The sequence below is a fragment of the Pholcus phalangioides genome, unplaced genomic scaffold, assembly GCF_987345545.1.
Source record: "Pholcus phalangioides strain wild (caught in Gottingen) unplaced genomic scaffold, Ppha-v1.0 ptg000011l_1, whole genome shotgun sequence".
Classification (NCBI taxonomy): Eukaryota; Metazoa; Arthropoda; class Arachnida; order Araneae; family Pholcidae; genus Pholcus; species Pholcus phalangioides.
In genome coordinates this window covers 46,834,773-46,852,316 of record NW_028301604.1, presented here as the reverse complement: position 1 = coordinate 46,852,316, position 17,544 = coordinate 46,834,773, and the positions used below count along the sequence as shown (strand labels likewise).

The 17,544-nt window shown below is 44.0% G+C and overlaps 2 protein-coding genes across 2 annotated transcripts; one reads left to right on the top strand and one right to left on the bottom strand.

Annotated features, from left to right (window-relative positions):
* Positions 1–1,622: 1,622 nt before the first annotated feature.
* Positions 1,623–12,830, bottom strand: LOC149080491 (uncharacterized). The gene is made up of 2 exons (XM_089239588.1): positions 12,550–12,830; positions 1,623–5,551 (listed from the first exon to the last, which is right to left on the bottom strand). Exons 1-2 carry the CDS (start codon positions 12,775–12,777, stop codon positions 1,802–1,804), a joined length of 3,978 nt encoding a protein of 1,325 aa, XP_089095714.1. The 5' UTR covers positions 12,778–12,830; the 3' UTR covers positions 1,623–1,801.
* On the top strand, positions 12,744–15,989 carry LOC149080490 (uncharacterized). The gene is made up of 2 exons (XM_089239589.1): positions 12,744–13,402; positions 14,014–15,989. The coding sequence occupies exon 2, from the start codon at positions 14,018–14,020 to the stop codon at positions 15,419–15,421; it is 1,404 nt and encodes a 467-aa protein (XP_089095715.1). The 5' UTR covers positions 12,744–13,402; positions 14,014–14,017; the 3' UTR covers positions 15,422–15,989.
* Positions 15,990–17,544: the final 1,555 nt, after the last annotated feature.

Below are 17,544 nucleotides of genomic sequence, written 5' to 3'. Positions count from 1 at the left end.
GGATGGTCGAGAGATTCCATAGACAACTAAAAGCTTCCATCATGTGTCTCCAGTCCAACAGCTGGACGAAAGCATTGCCATCCGTCTTGCTAGGAATCCGTTGCAGCCTCAAAGAAGATGTTGGTGCTAGTCCCGCAGAACTTGTCTATGGTGAGACACTGCGTTTGCCAGGTGAGTATTTTTACTCTTGCAGGATCTCCCCACGAGCTGACCAATTCTTGGTTCATCTCCGAGAGCGCATGCAAAACCTGAAACCTGTTCCGGCGAGTCATCATGGTCAGCACGACATCTTCGTCCATAAGACTTTGCCGACAGCTACCCACGTCTTCGTCCGAGTGGATGGAGTTCGACGACCGCTTCAGGCACCATACAACGGACCCTTCAAGATTCTCGCACGAACTCACAAGTTCTACACCTTGGACGTCAATGGCAAATCTCAAACCGTGTCAATCGACCGTCTCAAGCCGGCCTTCGTCCTCGCTACTCCAGAAGAATTTACAAGAGAGACAGACTGTTCCACATCGGACACAACAAAAACTGATCCTCCACGAACTGTGACAACTCGTTCTGGTCGAATTGTAAGATTTCCTTTTCCTCCAGCCTACCGGCTTACGGTCTCAGAGGGGAGTACTGTGGGGATCCAGTGTATTATTACTAAAGAGCATGTTTCGGCCCAGAGAGCCGAATGTCCTGTATAATTGAGCCAGACAGTTATACATGAAACCGTGTGGCTGACACGGCCAGCAGAGCTCGCTCGTATGTTCTCGATGGGATCCGGAACTTTCGCCCCCGACATCTCGCCCCTGGAACGTTTCGTCCCCGTTACATTTGGCCCCCGGAAATTTCGCCCCGGTACATTTTGCCCCTGGTGCGTTTGGCCCCCGAAAAATTCACACGTGACATTTCACCTACCCTGAACGTATGAGTGACCGTATGAGTGATTGACTGTATGAGTGACCAGTAGGGTGATTTTAGCGGTTTTGGTGCACAATAGGACTGCGCATTTGCTGCGCATCAAACAATAGGGCTCCCCACTTGCTGCGCATCAAACAATAGGGCTCCCCACTTGCTGCGCATCAAACAAATGGGTGCTTCGCACTTGTTGAGGCTCGCTAGATGGCGCTTCCTATGACGTCATTCCTAAATTATCGTTCTTGCCTATGACGTCATTCCCAAATTATCGTTTTTCAGGGGGGTCATTCCTAAATTAAACTTTATTTCCCAAGTGATGATTTTTTTCAGGGAACATTCCTAAATTAAACTTTTGAATTCATTTTCTGACTTAGAAAAAATTTGCTCCTAAATTAAACTTTATTTCCTGACTTGTTTTTTTTTTTTTTGGAGGGATGCTCCTAAATTTTTTTTTTCCATCCCAAGTGATGAGATTATTTCAAAGAGGGGTCATTCCTAAATTAATCTTTTCTTCCACAAATTATTGTTTTTTTACTGACTTAGTTATTTTTCTAATGATTTTTTTTTTTCATTCCTAAATTAAACTTTTTTTTTCACATATCAAGCTGTAAAATAAAATTCCCTCAAAAAGAAATGTTATTGACTTTTCATCATACTCAAGCTGAAAAAAAAAAAATCACACGTAACTCAATTAATGACAGAAGCATTGATGATAAAGAAAATTAAATTTTAATGATACACAAAATAAATGAGAAAAAATATATATACAAGAATAAATGGAAAAAATATATATACAAAATAAATGGAAAAAAATATATACAAAATAAATGGAAAAATATGTTAAAATAAATGGGAAAAAATATGTACATCAGTGTCCATGTAGCACTGTTCATCGAATGGCATAGTGGCCATACGCATATGTTTTAATGCCATCACCGAGAATATAGCGTTTATCGTCGCGAGGGCACAGCGACGTTTTGCGGAGGGCGACCGTTTGAAGTTTGTGGTTACTGGAGGAGATTTTTAGCATGGTGTTTTTGATCGAGGAGTTGTTGCGGAGGCAAGCCAGATAATCTTGATGTTTTAGTTGTTTTTTAACAACCGCACGAACGACCCCTTTGGCGGTCTTTTTCTCCGCGACTGCTGTGACCATGCTGTACATTTTTGATCTTAATCCGACGAATTCCACAACGGGTTCGCCGCCGTTCTCGTCCTTCATGACGCCCACCACTTTTTTATTCTGCAGGCTAAACAGAGGATGATCACCGGGATAGTTTGACGTGTCGAATCTGTGGAGCTCCTCCCTCATGTCTTTGTAAATGTCACCGGTTTTTATCTCGTAGAGGAATGAATCTGTGTCTGTGAACAAAACTTCCACACCGGGTCCGTACTTTTTCTTCATAAAATTATAATGGAAGTCCGCCATCAAGTGTTTGGACAGGTCCAAAATCGTGACACCGGTATATATGGGCCTGTCCAGATGGATTTTCGTCTTCAACATCTTGATGACGGCTAACTCACCGGTGATTATCCTGAAGCATTCGAATGCCGGGGATGATATTAGCTTCCTCAAGCTCTTCTGATTGTTGGCGAGACGGATGTCGACGTGCTTCCTCAAATTTTCTAGCGATTTCCCGTACACAGCGTTATTGAGGAGCTTATAGAAGTCCTTTTCGAATTCGCACCGGGCATTTTTCCTCTTTTCGGTGTTGAACGCTATGTACGGGCGTATCCAAGGCTCTTGTGTGAATTCGACTGCACGCCGAACACCCGTCAGCTTCATCCCCAGCGACGTGTATAACTTCAGGCACCGGTAATGGATGACGTAGGAAGTTTTGTTCATCAGATTTGGTGAGAGCTTTTTGGATGGTTTATCACCGGGTCTTCTGATGAATGGAGAGAGCATGTCACCAGTAATTTCAATGTTTTCTGCCGCCAAGGGGAAACAATTGTGCTCGTCGTGCAACTTCACCGGGTATTCCATGTCCACTTCTAAAATATACCCCTTGACGGCGTTGTCATCGATGTTGAGAAAATCGATGCTCTCAAGTTCACTGGGGGACAACCATCTAAAGTCTCTCACCGGGAGGGGCTCCATCATACACTTTCCGTATAAGTTGTTCACATCATAGTACATGATATATGATGTAGGTTCACTGGGGTTATAACCGGGTATTAACGGGTTGTTGGCTCGCGCATACCGCTTGGAGATCACTGAGACCCCACCTCGGATACCTTTCTCCATGAAGAGATGCATGTCCGGATCGTTGATCAATTCGAGCTTGACACCGGTCATTCGCAGACATGCGTTCCAGGCCAATCCCGGGGATGTGAACGTATGCACCGGGTCGATCTTGTAGTTTTCTTCGCAGAGTTTTCTAAAACTCTCGAACACATCCCCGAGAAGCAGCACGTCAGTCTTCACGTAGAGGTTGTGGTAATCACCGAGGTTGGAACACCGGAATTCTCTCCAAACGGTATGCGCATATGTATACTCGTCACTGGTTATATGTTGATCCCCCAGAGAGGTGTAAAAGGCCTCTCGTGGGGGCAGCACCGGATCTTCGAACTTCTCAAACGAGTCAACGTACTCGTACGGATAACATCCTTTACGTTGAAGAAGATGACTCGTAGCTCCAAAACATTTCTTCATGTTGTTGAAGTCACCGGGGTTCATCGCTTGCACGAGTGAATCCAACGACGCCGCCAAGAACTGGTTGGAATCCAGGAATCGCAGGCGACCGAGAGAAAAGGAGATAAATTTCTCCATATTCCTCCCGATCACCTGGATCCTGCGATCGGGGTACCGGGAAAGTCCTTGCATCAGGAAATGAGCGTCGTAGTTTTGTAAATTGTGAAATATAACCGGGATGTGACGTCTTAACCTGAGCTGGAGATTGCACTTCTGATGCAGCGCCGCTCTAAAACCACCGGTGATGTGACAGTGGTCACGAACCCTGTCGTCACCGAGTGGGCGGTCGCACACCATACAAGTGGTCGCATTCCCGAATCTCTCTTCATCTTCAGCTGTCATCTGCAGAGGCACCGGGTTGTCGAGCTTGCCCATAACCACTCGTTCTTCTTCGACGAGACACCGGAAGAAGACGTCCACGCAATCTTCACCCCTGTACACTGTGGGCTCTTTCACGTATACACCATCGGGCCCCACGACCGTATACGCGAATCCACAGGGGCGGTGAAGGCTCTTCTGGGTTGTGCTAGAGAGAGACGGGTTCGGCTTACAGCTGTCCACCTTCTCCAAGATCGCCTCAAAGTCCGCATATATGACGTATGGAACGTGCAGCTGGTAATGGTTGTTCTTGAAGAACATCACGTTGTCGTCTACACCGGGATACGTCACTCGTTGCAGACCGTGTGTCTGGCAAAGTGGTTCGTGCGCATTCAGCTGCTCGAGGGAGGAGAAGCGTTGCAAGCAATAATTGCAAAAGTGGGATGCACCTTCATACTTGGTCGTGTAGGAAAGCAAACGAGACATGTTTTGGATGAGGCAGTAGTGCGACGTTGTCTCGTTGCTGATGAACAAGAGGTTGATTGGTGTACCAGACACCACCTCACTAATCCTGAGAGGAAAGACTTCTCCCCCCTCCAACCCAAAGACGTTAATGCGCACTGAATTCGCAGCTTCGAACCGTGGGATTTGTTTAAGTGTCACCGGGTATACTAATTCACTGGTATTCAATTCATTCTCATACTGAATATAGTTGAACACCCTTTCGGGGTTTTGCTTCACCGGGTGTAGGGCAGCCAACACACACCAGAGAAAGCATTTCTCATCATCGTTCTTTACATTTACCACTGCTCTTCTGCTGGCTACCCCCTTTGGCAGCGGAATATAAGTGGCGGCCGCTAGTGGTTGGTATTGCGCCGTGTTTAGCTCAAGCAAGAGCACGCGCTCGAGCACCCAACCACTTCCGCTGCCTTCAAAATCCTCTGTCGCCTGCTTTACCTTTACGAAGGCTATTTGTAGGTGCTCTTCTATCTGGTCGGCGGTTAAAGTGGTGAGCATTTTACTTCGAAGATACCCGTTGCAGAACTCGTCCTCGCCGTCACTTCCTTTCCTGGAAAAAACAGCAGTCGCGACGATGTTCCATTTAAGGGATCTGTGGGTGGTCATGTCCTCCCTCAACAGCCGCGTCAACTCCTCTCTCACGCTGTCGAGGAAGGTGGTCATATCCATTTCGGTGTCTGGGGTGGGGATCAATTCGTGCGTCGACAACATGTCGAGTGCGCGCCTGACTTGCCCTCCTCCTCCTAGCTGTGCTCCTCCTTGGGGTGCTCCAAGCTGCTGCTGTGCCCCATGGCTCGGTGATGGCCGCTGTGGTGGTGCTCCTCCTTGCGCCCACTGTGGGGACGCATCATGCTGGGGTGGTCCTGCTCGGTGATGGCTCGGTGATGGCCTCTGTGGTGGTGCTCCTTGTGCCCACTGTGGGGGCACACCATGCTGGGGTGGCGCACCATGCCCCATGGCACGCTGGTGGCGCATCAAATCGCTCTTGCGGTGAAACGCTGCATCGCACACCAAACACTTGTGGCGACGCTCGCCATGCGTTAGCCTGTGCTGATTCAGATTCCTACGCAAGGAAAACTCCTTGCCGCACGTCTCGCATAGGTGTCGCTCCTGAAAAACAAATAAAAAGGGAATGTAGGACACGTAAGTCTAACACAAGCAATGGATGAGAGGTATAGAAACCCACGTCTTCCCGCTAGTTTCGGTGGCGTATCCGCCCTCAAGCGCGTGCTCAAGTCATCAAAGAAAAAAGAAATCAGAGATTGGTTGGCTGGCGAGAGAGCGTACACGTTACACAGATCCATTAAAAAAGTGTTTCCCCGCAACAAAACAATAGTGGCCGGTCTAAACAGTCAATTTCAAATCGACTTGGTGGACATGCGTAATCTAGCAATTCACAACGATGGTTACAACTATCTTTTAACGTGCATCGACGTCTTTTCCAAGTACGGTTTCGTCGTGCCTCTCAAAAGGAAAACCGGTGACAGCGTGGCCAAAGCTTTAGAAAGCATCTTTCAACAACGTCAACCAGTGGCGCTACAGAGCGATAAGGGGCGCGAATTTATAGCGTCACCAGTCCAGCGCTACCTCAAGCGTCAAGGTGTAAAGTTTTTCACTACGGAGAACGAACAGATAAAGGCCAGCGTGGTGGAAAGATGGAACAGGTCTCTCAGAAACTGGATGTACAAGTACTTCACTGCCAAGAACACGTATCGCTACATCGACATGATCGAAGACCTCGTGTGGAGTTACAATCACAGGTATCACAGGTCTATAAAAATGAGGCCCGTGGACGTGAACCCCGGAAACGAGCCGGAGGTGTGGAACAATCTCTATGGGGATACACCCAAGAAACAAGATTGCAAGTTTAAAGTGGGTGATCACGTGCGCATCACAAGATCAAAACACACCTTCGAGAGGGGGTACGATTCTAATTTCACCGAAGAGATATTCGTGGTGACCGAGTGCGTGAAAAGGGAAATTCCCGTTTACAAGCTCGAGGACCTGATGGGGGAAGAAATCAAGGGCACATTCTACGCTGAAGAGATGGTAGGTGTAAAGATGGGAGAAAAATTTCCGATTGAAAAAGTTTTAAAGAAGAGGAGAAGAAAAGGAATTATTCAATACCTCGTGAAATTTCGGGGGTATCCGAAAAAATTCAACGCGTGGGTGGTCCTATAAAAACCCGGAAACAGTGCGCGCATCTGTCATTTCAGAGATGGCTTCTTTCTATCTCACTCTACCCAGCGATGCTTCCAGAGACTTTTTTCCCGACAACACGCTCTCGAGTTTCGTGGTTAAACTTCCAAACACCCTGGAATTCGAATCCGAGATGGAAGTCGCACTGTCGGAGATAATTTATCCCCATTCATTCCACAACATCACTCAAGAGACAAACACTTTCGAATTCGATGTCGGAAACAAGATAATGAAGACCGGTCGCATAGCCCCGGGTTTCTACGAGACGACCCCCGAACTGATCAAAGCCATATCCACTCAAAATTTTCAAGACAAGATTGGTGTGACGTACAATAAAATCACGAAAAAAGTTAAGGTGAACCTCAAGAAAGACACCAAGCTCAGTCTCAGACACGGTATAGCCGAAAACCTGGGTTTCGAACCCGGCCTGATAGAGGGTCCGACCATAGTCGAGGGTCCTTTCACAGCCGATCCTAAATTAGACTTTCATCTCTTGTACGTGTACTGCAACCTGGTCGAACCTCAGGTCGTGGGTAACACCTACGCCCCGCTACTGAGAATCGTGAAAACTAGCGGTCAGGACGGGGATATCGTCAGCGTGTCTTTCGAACGCGCCCATTACGTGCCGCTGGCCAGAAAGAGTTTCGACATCGTTCACATGTATTTAAGGACGCACATGGGCAAGTTTTTCACATTTCAACGTGGAAAGGTGATAGTGAAACTACACTTTAGACTGCGACATGCATTATAAACCGTACCGGAGCTGTGCCCACAGCATCAACGATTATTATCTCGCTCAGGCTGGAAACGGACTCGGATATTATCAGGGTAGCGCTCTGCAAAGAGGTTATGGCCTCGGATCTATATTCAGCTCTCTCTTCAGATCGGCCGTGCCCCTGTTGAAACGCGGTGCCAAGGCAGTCGGTTCTCAACTGTTGCGCTCTGGTGTGGATTTCGCCAACGACATCGTTCAAGGAAAAGACGCAAAGATCGCAGCTCGCGATCGTGCCAAGGAAGCCGGAAGGTCTCTCACGGATAAGGGGGCCAATAAAATCAAATCCATGCTCGGAGGAAAGAATAAAAGGAAGAGACTCGTCAAGAAAACCGTCAGTAAGAAGAGAGCTAGAAAGCTGTCGACATCCGATATATTCAGCGATGGCTTTAATCCACGAAAATTCTCATGAGTGTTTGAAAAGCGAAGCCGATCTGTTCACGGTGCCACCCACGGAAACCTCTATAGAATCAGCCGAATGGGTCCAGTACCATCCGATATCTCAAGTGCGTGATTCGGGGGCCCCCATCGAATTTCACGTGGCCGGTAGTGCCGAAGAATACATAGACCTTTCTGCCACTCAGCTGTATGTCAGAGTAAAGGTGACAAAACCAGAAACCGCCGAAGCCGTATCGACGGCGAATAATTTCTTGCATACCCTTTTCTCTCAGATTGACGTCACGTTGAATGGAAGAACGCTCACAAACTCATCACACACTTATCCGTATCGAGCTTACCTGGAAACGCTGCTTAACTACGGATCGGATGCAAAGAAAGGACCCCTGACAGCCGAGGGCTACTACAAGGACACTGCAGGTCACATGTCTGACCTAACCAAGAACGAGGGGGCCAAGAAAAGAGCTAAACTCGCGGAAAATTCTTTTGAAATGATGGGCGTGCCTCACGTCGACATATTCTATCAACCGAAGCTGATGCTCTCTCTGGTGGACTTGAAGATGAGACTGGTTCGCTCGAAACCCGAGTTCTTTCTGATCACTGCTGCTCAGGGTTGCGACGTGGTTATCGAGCAAGCGAGTATTTTTGTGCGTAAAGTAAGAATGAATCCTGCTGTGGCTGTAGCGCATGCCATGGCGCTCGAGAAAACAACAGCCAAATATTGCATTAACCGCGTGATATGCAAGGTTTATTCGATATCCATGGGAAGCATGAGTTTCGTGCAAGATAACGTATTTCTCGGGGTCATGCCCAAGAGATTGGTTATGGGCATGGTGGACACGGAAGCATTCAACGGAACGTTCAATTTGAACCCCTTCGACTTCAAGCACAACAACGTCAACTTTGTTTCTGTTTCTATCGATGGAAGACCCGTCCCCCACACGTCGCTACAACCAGACTTTAGGAACAGACACGTCATCAGAGCCTACAACACACTCTTCGTGGGCACCGGAAGGCCCGGAGAAGATAAAGGATGTGACGTGAGCAGAGAAGAATATGAAGCCGGCGGTTACTGCCTCTTCGCCTTCAACCTGATACCCGACATGAGCGACTGCGGACACGTGCACCTACAAAAGCAGGGCAATCTGCGAGTGGAACTCAAGTTCTCCTCAGCCTTGATCAAGACCGTGTCGGTTATCATATTCGCCGAATTCGAATCGCTGGTGGAAATAACAAAGTCCAGAAGCGTCTTGTGTGACTTTGCGGGATGAACACTAAACAGATAGAGCACGCCCTCTCGACACACCCCCACACTCGAAAGGCTTTCCTAGGTGTTTTTGCGAGTGACAATTTACCCGAAAATGTGATCGCTTATCCCGCTGCACTGGTTGTGAACACGGACAGAGAGAACGAACCCGGAACGCATTGGTTGGCTATTTACATCGAAAACGAAGCGAGAGCTGATTTCTTTGACTCTTACGGGAACCCGCCCACCTATTTCAAGAAGGGACACATAAACAGATTTCTACGACGCTACTCGCGCGTCGACTATAATGACGTCATGTTACAATCAGATAAGACAACCGTGTGCGGTCACTATGTGATTTTTTTTATCTATTCTCGATGTATCGGCAAAAGTATGAATAATATTGTATCGCGTTTTAATATGCAAAACGATATGCGCGTAGCAAGCTTTGTAAAGAAAAATTTTTCTGTTAAATAAAAGAGAAAAAAAATTCATTCATTTGTCATTTACTATGGAACCTTTCAAGCTGACACATCCGAGCACCGTGCTCATTGCCGGACCCACCGGTTCGGGAAAAACATATTTTCTCAGAGAACTATTAAAACACAGAAACGAAATGTTTCGAGAGCCTCGTCCGAAACGAGTTATATGGTTTTACGGCGAATATCAGACTTTGTTCGAAGACATGGAGGACCACGTGGAATTTCGAGAGGGAAGCAATTTCGAAAGCGTGGAAGAAGACAGCTTGGTGATTTTAGATGACCTCATGAACGAGCTATCGGGCGAGAAAAAATTAGCAAACCTTTTCACAAAGTACAGTCACCACAGAAAATTGACCGTGATTTTCATAGTGCAGAACGTGTTTCACCAGGGGCGGGAAATGAGAAACGTTTCTCTGAACGCGCAATATATGTTTCTATTCAAAAATAGAAGAGATGTCAGTCAGGTGACCCACCTGGGACGTCAGCTGTTTCCCAATAAAATCAAATTTTTCAACGAGGTGTTCGAGGATAGCACGAAAAAACCGTATTCGTATTTAATGGTTGATTTACGACCCGAGACGGAGGAGGAAATGCGCCTGCGCACTAACGTGTTACCTGGGCAGACGCAATATATCTATAAACCCAGGAAATGAAACTTTCCATTTTCGAACATGACGGCTGTGATAGAGGTCGAGGGTTTCCAGCTGTCGGATAGAACATTCATAATCAAGGAGTTGGCGTGGTGTTTCATGCATTCGAGAGAAAATTTTCACTATGTATATAAACCGCCCAAAAAGTTTTCGGAATTATCTCCTAGAGATAGACACCAATGTCTCTACGTCACCAACAACATACACGAAATATCGTGGTCGGCGGGTGATGTACCTTTTGAAATGCTGGAGCAACATTTGCAGCGATTATCAAAAGTCGTATTGTATACGAAAGGCCACGACAAGTGTCGGATGCTACTGCAGCAGTACGGGTTAAAAGTTTATAATCTAGATGCGATTCTCTGCCCCAACATTGTGGACTTGCCAGAAGTGAGCGCGAACTGTTTTCTCCACGAAAACATGATAAAGCACTGCGCGCTGAAGAAGGCTATAGCATATAGCATATGGTTGGAATAAAAACATCGTTATTTTAAAGTATGGCATTGGAGAAGCAACAAGTGCTTCGTCTACTCTCTGCCTGTCCGAGGAATAAACGTAAGGATTTGTTGAAGAAATTACCGAAATCAGCATTAAAGACAGTCTGCGAGTGCTCACTCAATATTTTGAAGGGTGTCATACCGTTATCCTCAAAACAGAAAAATAAACTGAAAAGGCACAGAAATACACTTCGCAAACTCGCCTGCAAAAAGACGCCGCTATACGAGAAAAAGCGCGTGCTGATTCAGAAAGGAGGTTTCTTGTTCCAGTTAATCCCTGCCGCTATACAAACCCTCGCCACTTTGTTCACGAGATAATGGAGCACGCACAGAAATTCGCTCTGGTTCCAGAACAATTGTTATCGCGTCATGTGACCACAAAAGAGCAGCTTTCTGAGTTGGACAACGAGATGTTGAAAATACTGCGAAGCAAGGAGCCCGAAGCTATAAAAATTAAACTCTATCAGAATCTGCTGAACAAGAGAATCAACGTAGCCGAGAATAATCCACCGAAAATTCAAGAAGAGAAGAAAGTTGACGAATTACCAATAGCTCTGATTTCTGTCCCGAAATCGCAAAGAGGGCACTCAGAAAAAATTATCACGCATATAAATAAGCATCCGAACATATTAAAAATTAATTCTAACGGCTCGATCGTTTATAAGAGCAGGCTCGTCAAAGGAAGCGACATTCGCGATTTGATATCAAGTGTGGTCGGTCGGAGAAAATCACCCGTGGTGGGTCAAGAAATTTTCCTGAAAGCGCTAGAAGAAACCGGAGCTCCGAGAGATTATATAAAAAACCCATTTTTGAAACATATTTGGTTAGAGCTTTGAAATGCCAACAACAGTGGAAGCCGTGATCTACGATCAAAACAATAGAAAGCAGGGTATCGCATGGAAAACGGATGTACCGTCATTCGATTTACCGAGCTGCTGGTCCTACGAATTGGAGAGTAATGGAGAACTGATAAGACACAAGAGAATGTTCGCCATATTCACGATACTGATTGTTATATTATTTACTCTTATAGCAACAACATATAAAAATCAAATGGACTTTGAAAGATGTAATTCCTCTCTTCCGCTGGGAGGAAATATTTTTCTCACGTATTGTAATAAAACCTACGATATACGCTATTTTAGCGGAAATGCGCCCACTACGAAAGCCGTTAATCTCACCAGTGCGCAAATGTATAAATTGATTCACGAGTCTGCTGATGTACAATTGAATAAAAAAATTTCTATTTGAATTCTTGTGTCGTTTTGAAATTGTTTCGCGACATGAAATTCCCAGATGTTTCGCAGCTCTACCATTAAATAAAGTTTAAATACCTTACATGAAATAAATTTAACTTGAAATAAATTTACGCCTGAGAAATTGTTTCGCGACATGAAATACAACTGAATAATTTTTTTTTCGATGAATGAAAATTTAACTCGCGACATAAATAAATTTGATTTGAAATTAAATTTAACTCGGAATAAAATTTAACTTGTAATGAAATTCCCAGATGTTTCGCAGCTCTACCATTAAATAAAGTTTAAATACCTTACATGAAATAAATTTAACTTGAAATAAATTTACGCCTGAGAAATTGTTTCGCGACATGAAATACAACTGAATAATTTTTTTTTCGATGAATGAAAATTTAACTCGCGACATAAATAAATTTGATTTGAAATTAAATTTAACTCGAAATAAAATTTAACTTGTAATGAAATTCCCAGATGTTTCGCAGCTCTACCATTAAATAAATGAGTTTAAATACCTTACATGAAATAAATTCAACTCGAAATAAAATTTACTCCTGAAAATTAATTTGGAATAAAATTTAACGCGCGATAATTTAAAAAAACAACTAACCTCTTTCTTCTTCTTCTCTGACGGAGCATATCCACTTGGTCCAGCTTCTACTGGCGCAGGACGCTTCAGGCATTGCTGGATGAAATTCTCCTCATCCTCAATCATTAATTTTATATCGCGATCACTAACTAAATCCTCGTTGAGACATTCATTGACGAAATTATCGTCATTTTCCAACAATCTAACTAATTCTTCTTTACTTATACCGAAATCGATAAAACTAGCCATTGCGCGAACGTACGAAGCGAAAGCTAAAAAACTTGATGCTGTCTGGACAAAACTCAAAAACGAAGTGAGAGGATCTGCAAAGAAGATGATACTTTTAATGAGATAAAGGGTTAGGAAGCGATAACGAGTCTCGTGTGCTATGCGTCATTACTCGGGCAGACAGTACTCATATAGTTATCAGTGTCGCGTGCAGAATAATCGAAGCAACGCGAGTGATGCATACTCACGTCAATATCATTATCAGTGATTTATGTAACATTGGATAGTGTATCGTTAGATATTGGTACTGTATCAGTGATGCATGCTCACATGAATATATTGTATCAGTGATTCACGTGAATGAGATAGTGATGCTACTCACATCATTATCAGTGATTCATGTAACATTGGATAGTGTATCATTAGATATTGGTACTGTATCAGTGATGCATGCTCACATGAATATATTGTATTAGTGATTCACGTGAATGAGATAGTGATGCTACTGGGTGCACTTTGAGATTCACAGTATATTCCTATACTTATGCTTATCAACTGCAACTGCAGTATATAAACTGCGGGACAGACACAATTCCTTAACTTAGTTCTCTCGCTCGCTTGGATACACTTCTCTCTCCGCAACTTGGTAAGATTTTTTTTTTCTATGGCTTCTTGCGCGTTAGATTTTGAGGGATTCTTGCTTAAAAGTGGGATATATGTTGTTAAGGAAATGGCTTGCTTTGATTTAAGCACAGGGAGAGTATATCACTCTCTCTACAAGCCGCCATTCTCTAGCAAGGAGCTATCCGAAGAAGATTTCCCACAAATGCTCTGGGTTAGCAGAAATCTTCTTAATATTAGATGGGGGGAAGGGCTTTTCGATTATAATTTAATGAAAATTCATCTCACCACTGTTAATAACAGATATAGTTGCATTTATGTGAACTGCAGGCAAAAAAAAAAATTTCTAGAGCAACGATTCAACCTGGAGACAGTGAAAGTCTTAAACTTCCCAAAATCCTTGACTTCTTGCGGGTTTCACCCTCTGCAAAAAGGGCATTGCGCAAGAAGCAAGGTCGTAGCATGCGCTGAATGGTTAGATGCATAAAAATTTAATTTTGTAAAATAATAATAATAATAAAAATTTAAAAAACTTAAAAAAAAAAAAAAACTTCTGTTAAAATATATATTTCGCAATTTTTTTTTTTTTCATCTTGAGAGTTGCGGAGAGAGACTGTATGCGTTGTTTTCATTTAGACAGATGGAAAGCCTCCGCTATGAATACGCTCGGAACGTACTGGATACTTCCGTTGCGATACTACACCAGCTCGAATCTGAAATCGTGTACCGTCCAGCAGAGGAATGCGTCTTCAAGTTTGGCGACAAGACTTATCCGATGCCCAGACAGCATGCTGGGTATGGTGACGCTGGCCTACACTACACCTTTTCCGGAATGACCCTCCAGGCCCAACCGTGGACACCTCTCCTCTTGGATTTGAAAGCCGTGGTCGAGAGCATCTCAGGCCATGACTACAACTTTGTTGTCGTCAACCGATACTCTGATGGAACCAAGAGCATCTCCCCGCATTCCGATGACGAATCACAGCTCGTCAAAGATTACCCCATCGCTTGCCTCTCCCTGGGCGCTGAAAGAAAGCTCGTGTTCTCTCGACGGGGGCACCAATCCGTGGACCGAATCCTGGAACACAACAGCCTGCTGACGATGCTACCTCCAACCAACCAGCTGTGGCGTCACGCGATACCTAAAGACCCAAAAGTAAAAGACGTCCGACTCAGCCTGACGTTCCGGAAAATGGTTTCGAGTAACAAGCGCCCATCACCGAACACTCAACCACCATCGGCTAAGAGATCTCGCAGCAGTGGATTCAATAAGGAAGCGCCGCCTCCCAACATCTTTCACGTGAAGGAGAACTTTTTCGTCAGCGTCGTGATCTTCAGTGGTGAAGTGCGCGTACATATTCGAGAATTTTTCGAACGCGATGGACTCATGCACCCAGCTAAAAATGGAGTGACTCTTTCGCCGTACGTGTGGGAATGTTTGAGAACCGAATTCTCTCGTCGTACTATGCTGCAACGCGTTGATAGAACTTTCCTAGTGTCGGAGAACCTGATCGTGGACTACAGCGGTGATGATGTGCTAATTCAAACTCTACATCGCGGGGACAACAAAATTTTCAAGTGCTCCGAAAACCCCCTCAAAATGACTTTCCAGGCAATCGAGGCACTCTTCTGGAGCGAGGATGATAAACCACTTCATACCGTGATCAGTGAGCTCGTGCAGAAAACGCTCTGCTTGGACTATCTGAAAGTGTGTGTGCGCGAAAACCAAACTAAAGGAACGAGTTCTATGGATATCACCGACATTTTGGCTAAATTGGTGAGTGAAAAACTTTTTGCTAGCATCGAAAAAATTGTTGACTGCCATGGGTGTTCCATGGGATATGCTAATCAGTTGGGTCATGAATGTCTGCAGTTGAATGATAATTTAATGTTTTATAAATATTTTGATCATGCTTTAACCCTGATTGACTTTCGCGAAGTCGCTAAAACTCTGGCGGAAAATTACGATGTAGCGGAAAAATGTTTTAATGCGATTGATTTTGATGTTTTGAAATCTAAGATAGAAGAAATTTATTTGAAATAAATGAAAATCATATAAAATGACTTTGTATTTTATTGCTCCTTTGGTTTATTTTTACTTTTCAGCTTGGACATACAAAAGTTTATTTGTGACTTGAAAAAAATTTTATTTTAAAATTAATGAAACGATTCATCTTTGTTTAGTTTAGAAAATAAAGTTTAATTTAGGAATGAAAAAATCATCAGAAAATAAAGTTTAATGTAGGAAAGATCCCCAAGTTAGAAAAAAAAAAAAAAGTCTGAAATTAAACGATAATTTGGGAAAGATCCTTCTCTTTGGTGATATCTTCGAAGTGACGTTATGGGAAAATCTTGGGATAGAAAAAAATTAAGTTAGAAAATGCATCCCTCCAAAAAATAACAAAGTCAGAAAATAAAGTTTAATTTAGGAATGACCCCTCTTTGAAATAATCTCATCACTTGGGATGGAAAAAAAAAATTTAGGAGCATCCCTCCAAAAAAAAAAAAACAAGTCAGGAAATAAAGTTTAATTTAGGAGCAAATTTTTTCTAAGTCAGAAAATGAATTCAAAAGTTTAATTTAGGAATGTTCCCTGAAAAAAATCATCACTTGGGAAATAAAGTTTAATTTAGGAATGACCCCCCTGAAAAACGATAATTTGGGAATGACATCATAGGCAAGAACGATAATTTAGGAATGACGTCATAGGAAGCGCCATCTAGCGAGCCTCAACAAGTGCGAAGCACCCATTTGTTTGATGCGCAGCAAGTGGGGAGCCCTATTGTTTGATGCGCAGCAAGTGGGGAGCCCTATTGTTTGATGCGCAGCAAATGCGCAGTCCTATTGTGCACCAAAACCGCTAAAATCACCCTACTGTGACCATATGAGTGATTGACTGTATGAGTGACCATATGAGTGATTGACTGTATGAGTGACCATATGAGTGATTGACTGTATGAGTGACCATATGAGTGATTGACTGTATGAGTGACCATATGAGTGATTGACTGTATGAGTGACCATATGAGTGATTGACTGTATGAGTGACCATATGAGTGATTGACTGTATGAGTGACCATATGAGTGATTGACTGTATGAGTGACCGTGTGAATGATCGAGTGACCGTATGAGTGACCAAGTGAGTGTGAAATGAACTGTAGGAGTGCGTTAGTGACCGTACAAATGACTGAGCGAGTGGCAGAATGACTCACCACGTGAGTGACCGTATCAACTAGTGTGCTAACTTTGTGAGTGAATGACCGTATGAGTGACCATGTGACTGACCGAATGGCCGTATGAGTGAGCAAATGAATGACCGCATGAGCGACCAAGTGATTAACTGTTTGAGTGATGAAGTGAGTGATAGTGGGATTGACCGTGTCAGTGACAAAGGGAGGAATTGAGCGATGGAACGTTTGAGTGAATAAGTGACTGACCGAATGAGTGACCAAGTGAGGGGCTAATTAAATACTGGTGTAAGTTTCCCAGTGAATGATTGAGCGTATGAGTGACCGAGTGGCTGACGGAATGAAAGACAGAGTGAATGCTTGAATAAATTTGCGAGTGACTGAGTGATTGAGCATATCAGTGATCAAGGGAGACTGAGTGACTGACCGCATGAGTGACCGAGTGGTTAACTGCATGAGTGACCAAGTGAGTGACTGTATATGTGACCAGGTGAGTGACGGTACGAGTGTTCAAGTGAGTGATCAAGGGAGTTACTGAGTGATGGAACGCATAAGTGAATGTGTGACCAAGTGAATGACTGCATGAGTGACCGAAAGATTGATAAAGTGAATGACCGTATGATTGACTCAGTGAGCGACTGAGTGATTGACAAAGTGAGCGATTGAGTGATTGGCAAAGTGCGAGGGTGGAGTGTCTGCAAAGATGATCCTCCTCATCCCCTCCCTTTTTATAGGTGGTTACGTAGCACTGAGTGACCAAGTTACTCACACTTTAATGGATTCTAAGAATTTAGAATTTTCAGTTTAAGCGTAAAATATTTTTCCCAAATTTACGACTCACACTATCATTCATATATTCACTCATACGGTCACGCGTACGGTCAAAGTAGGCAAAATGACAGGGGGGTCAATTTCCGATTCACTTGATTACTCACTGAGTAACTCATATGATCACTCACTGGGTCACTCATATGGTTA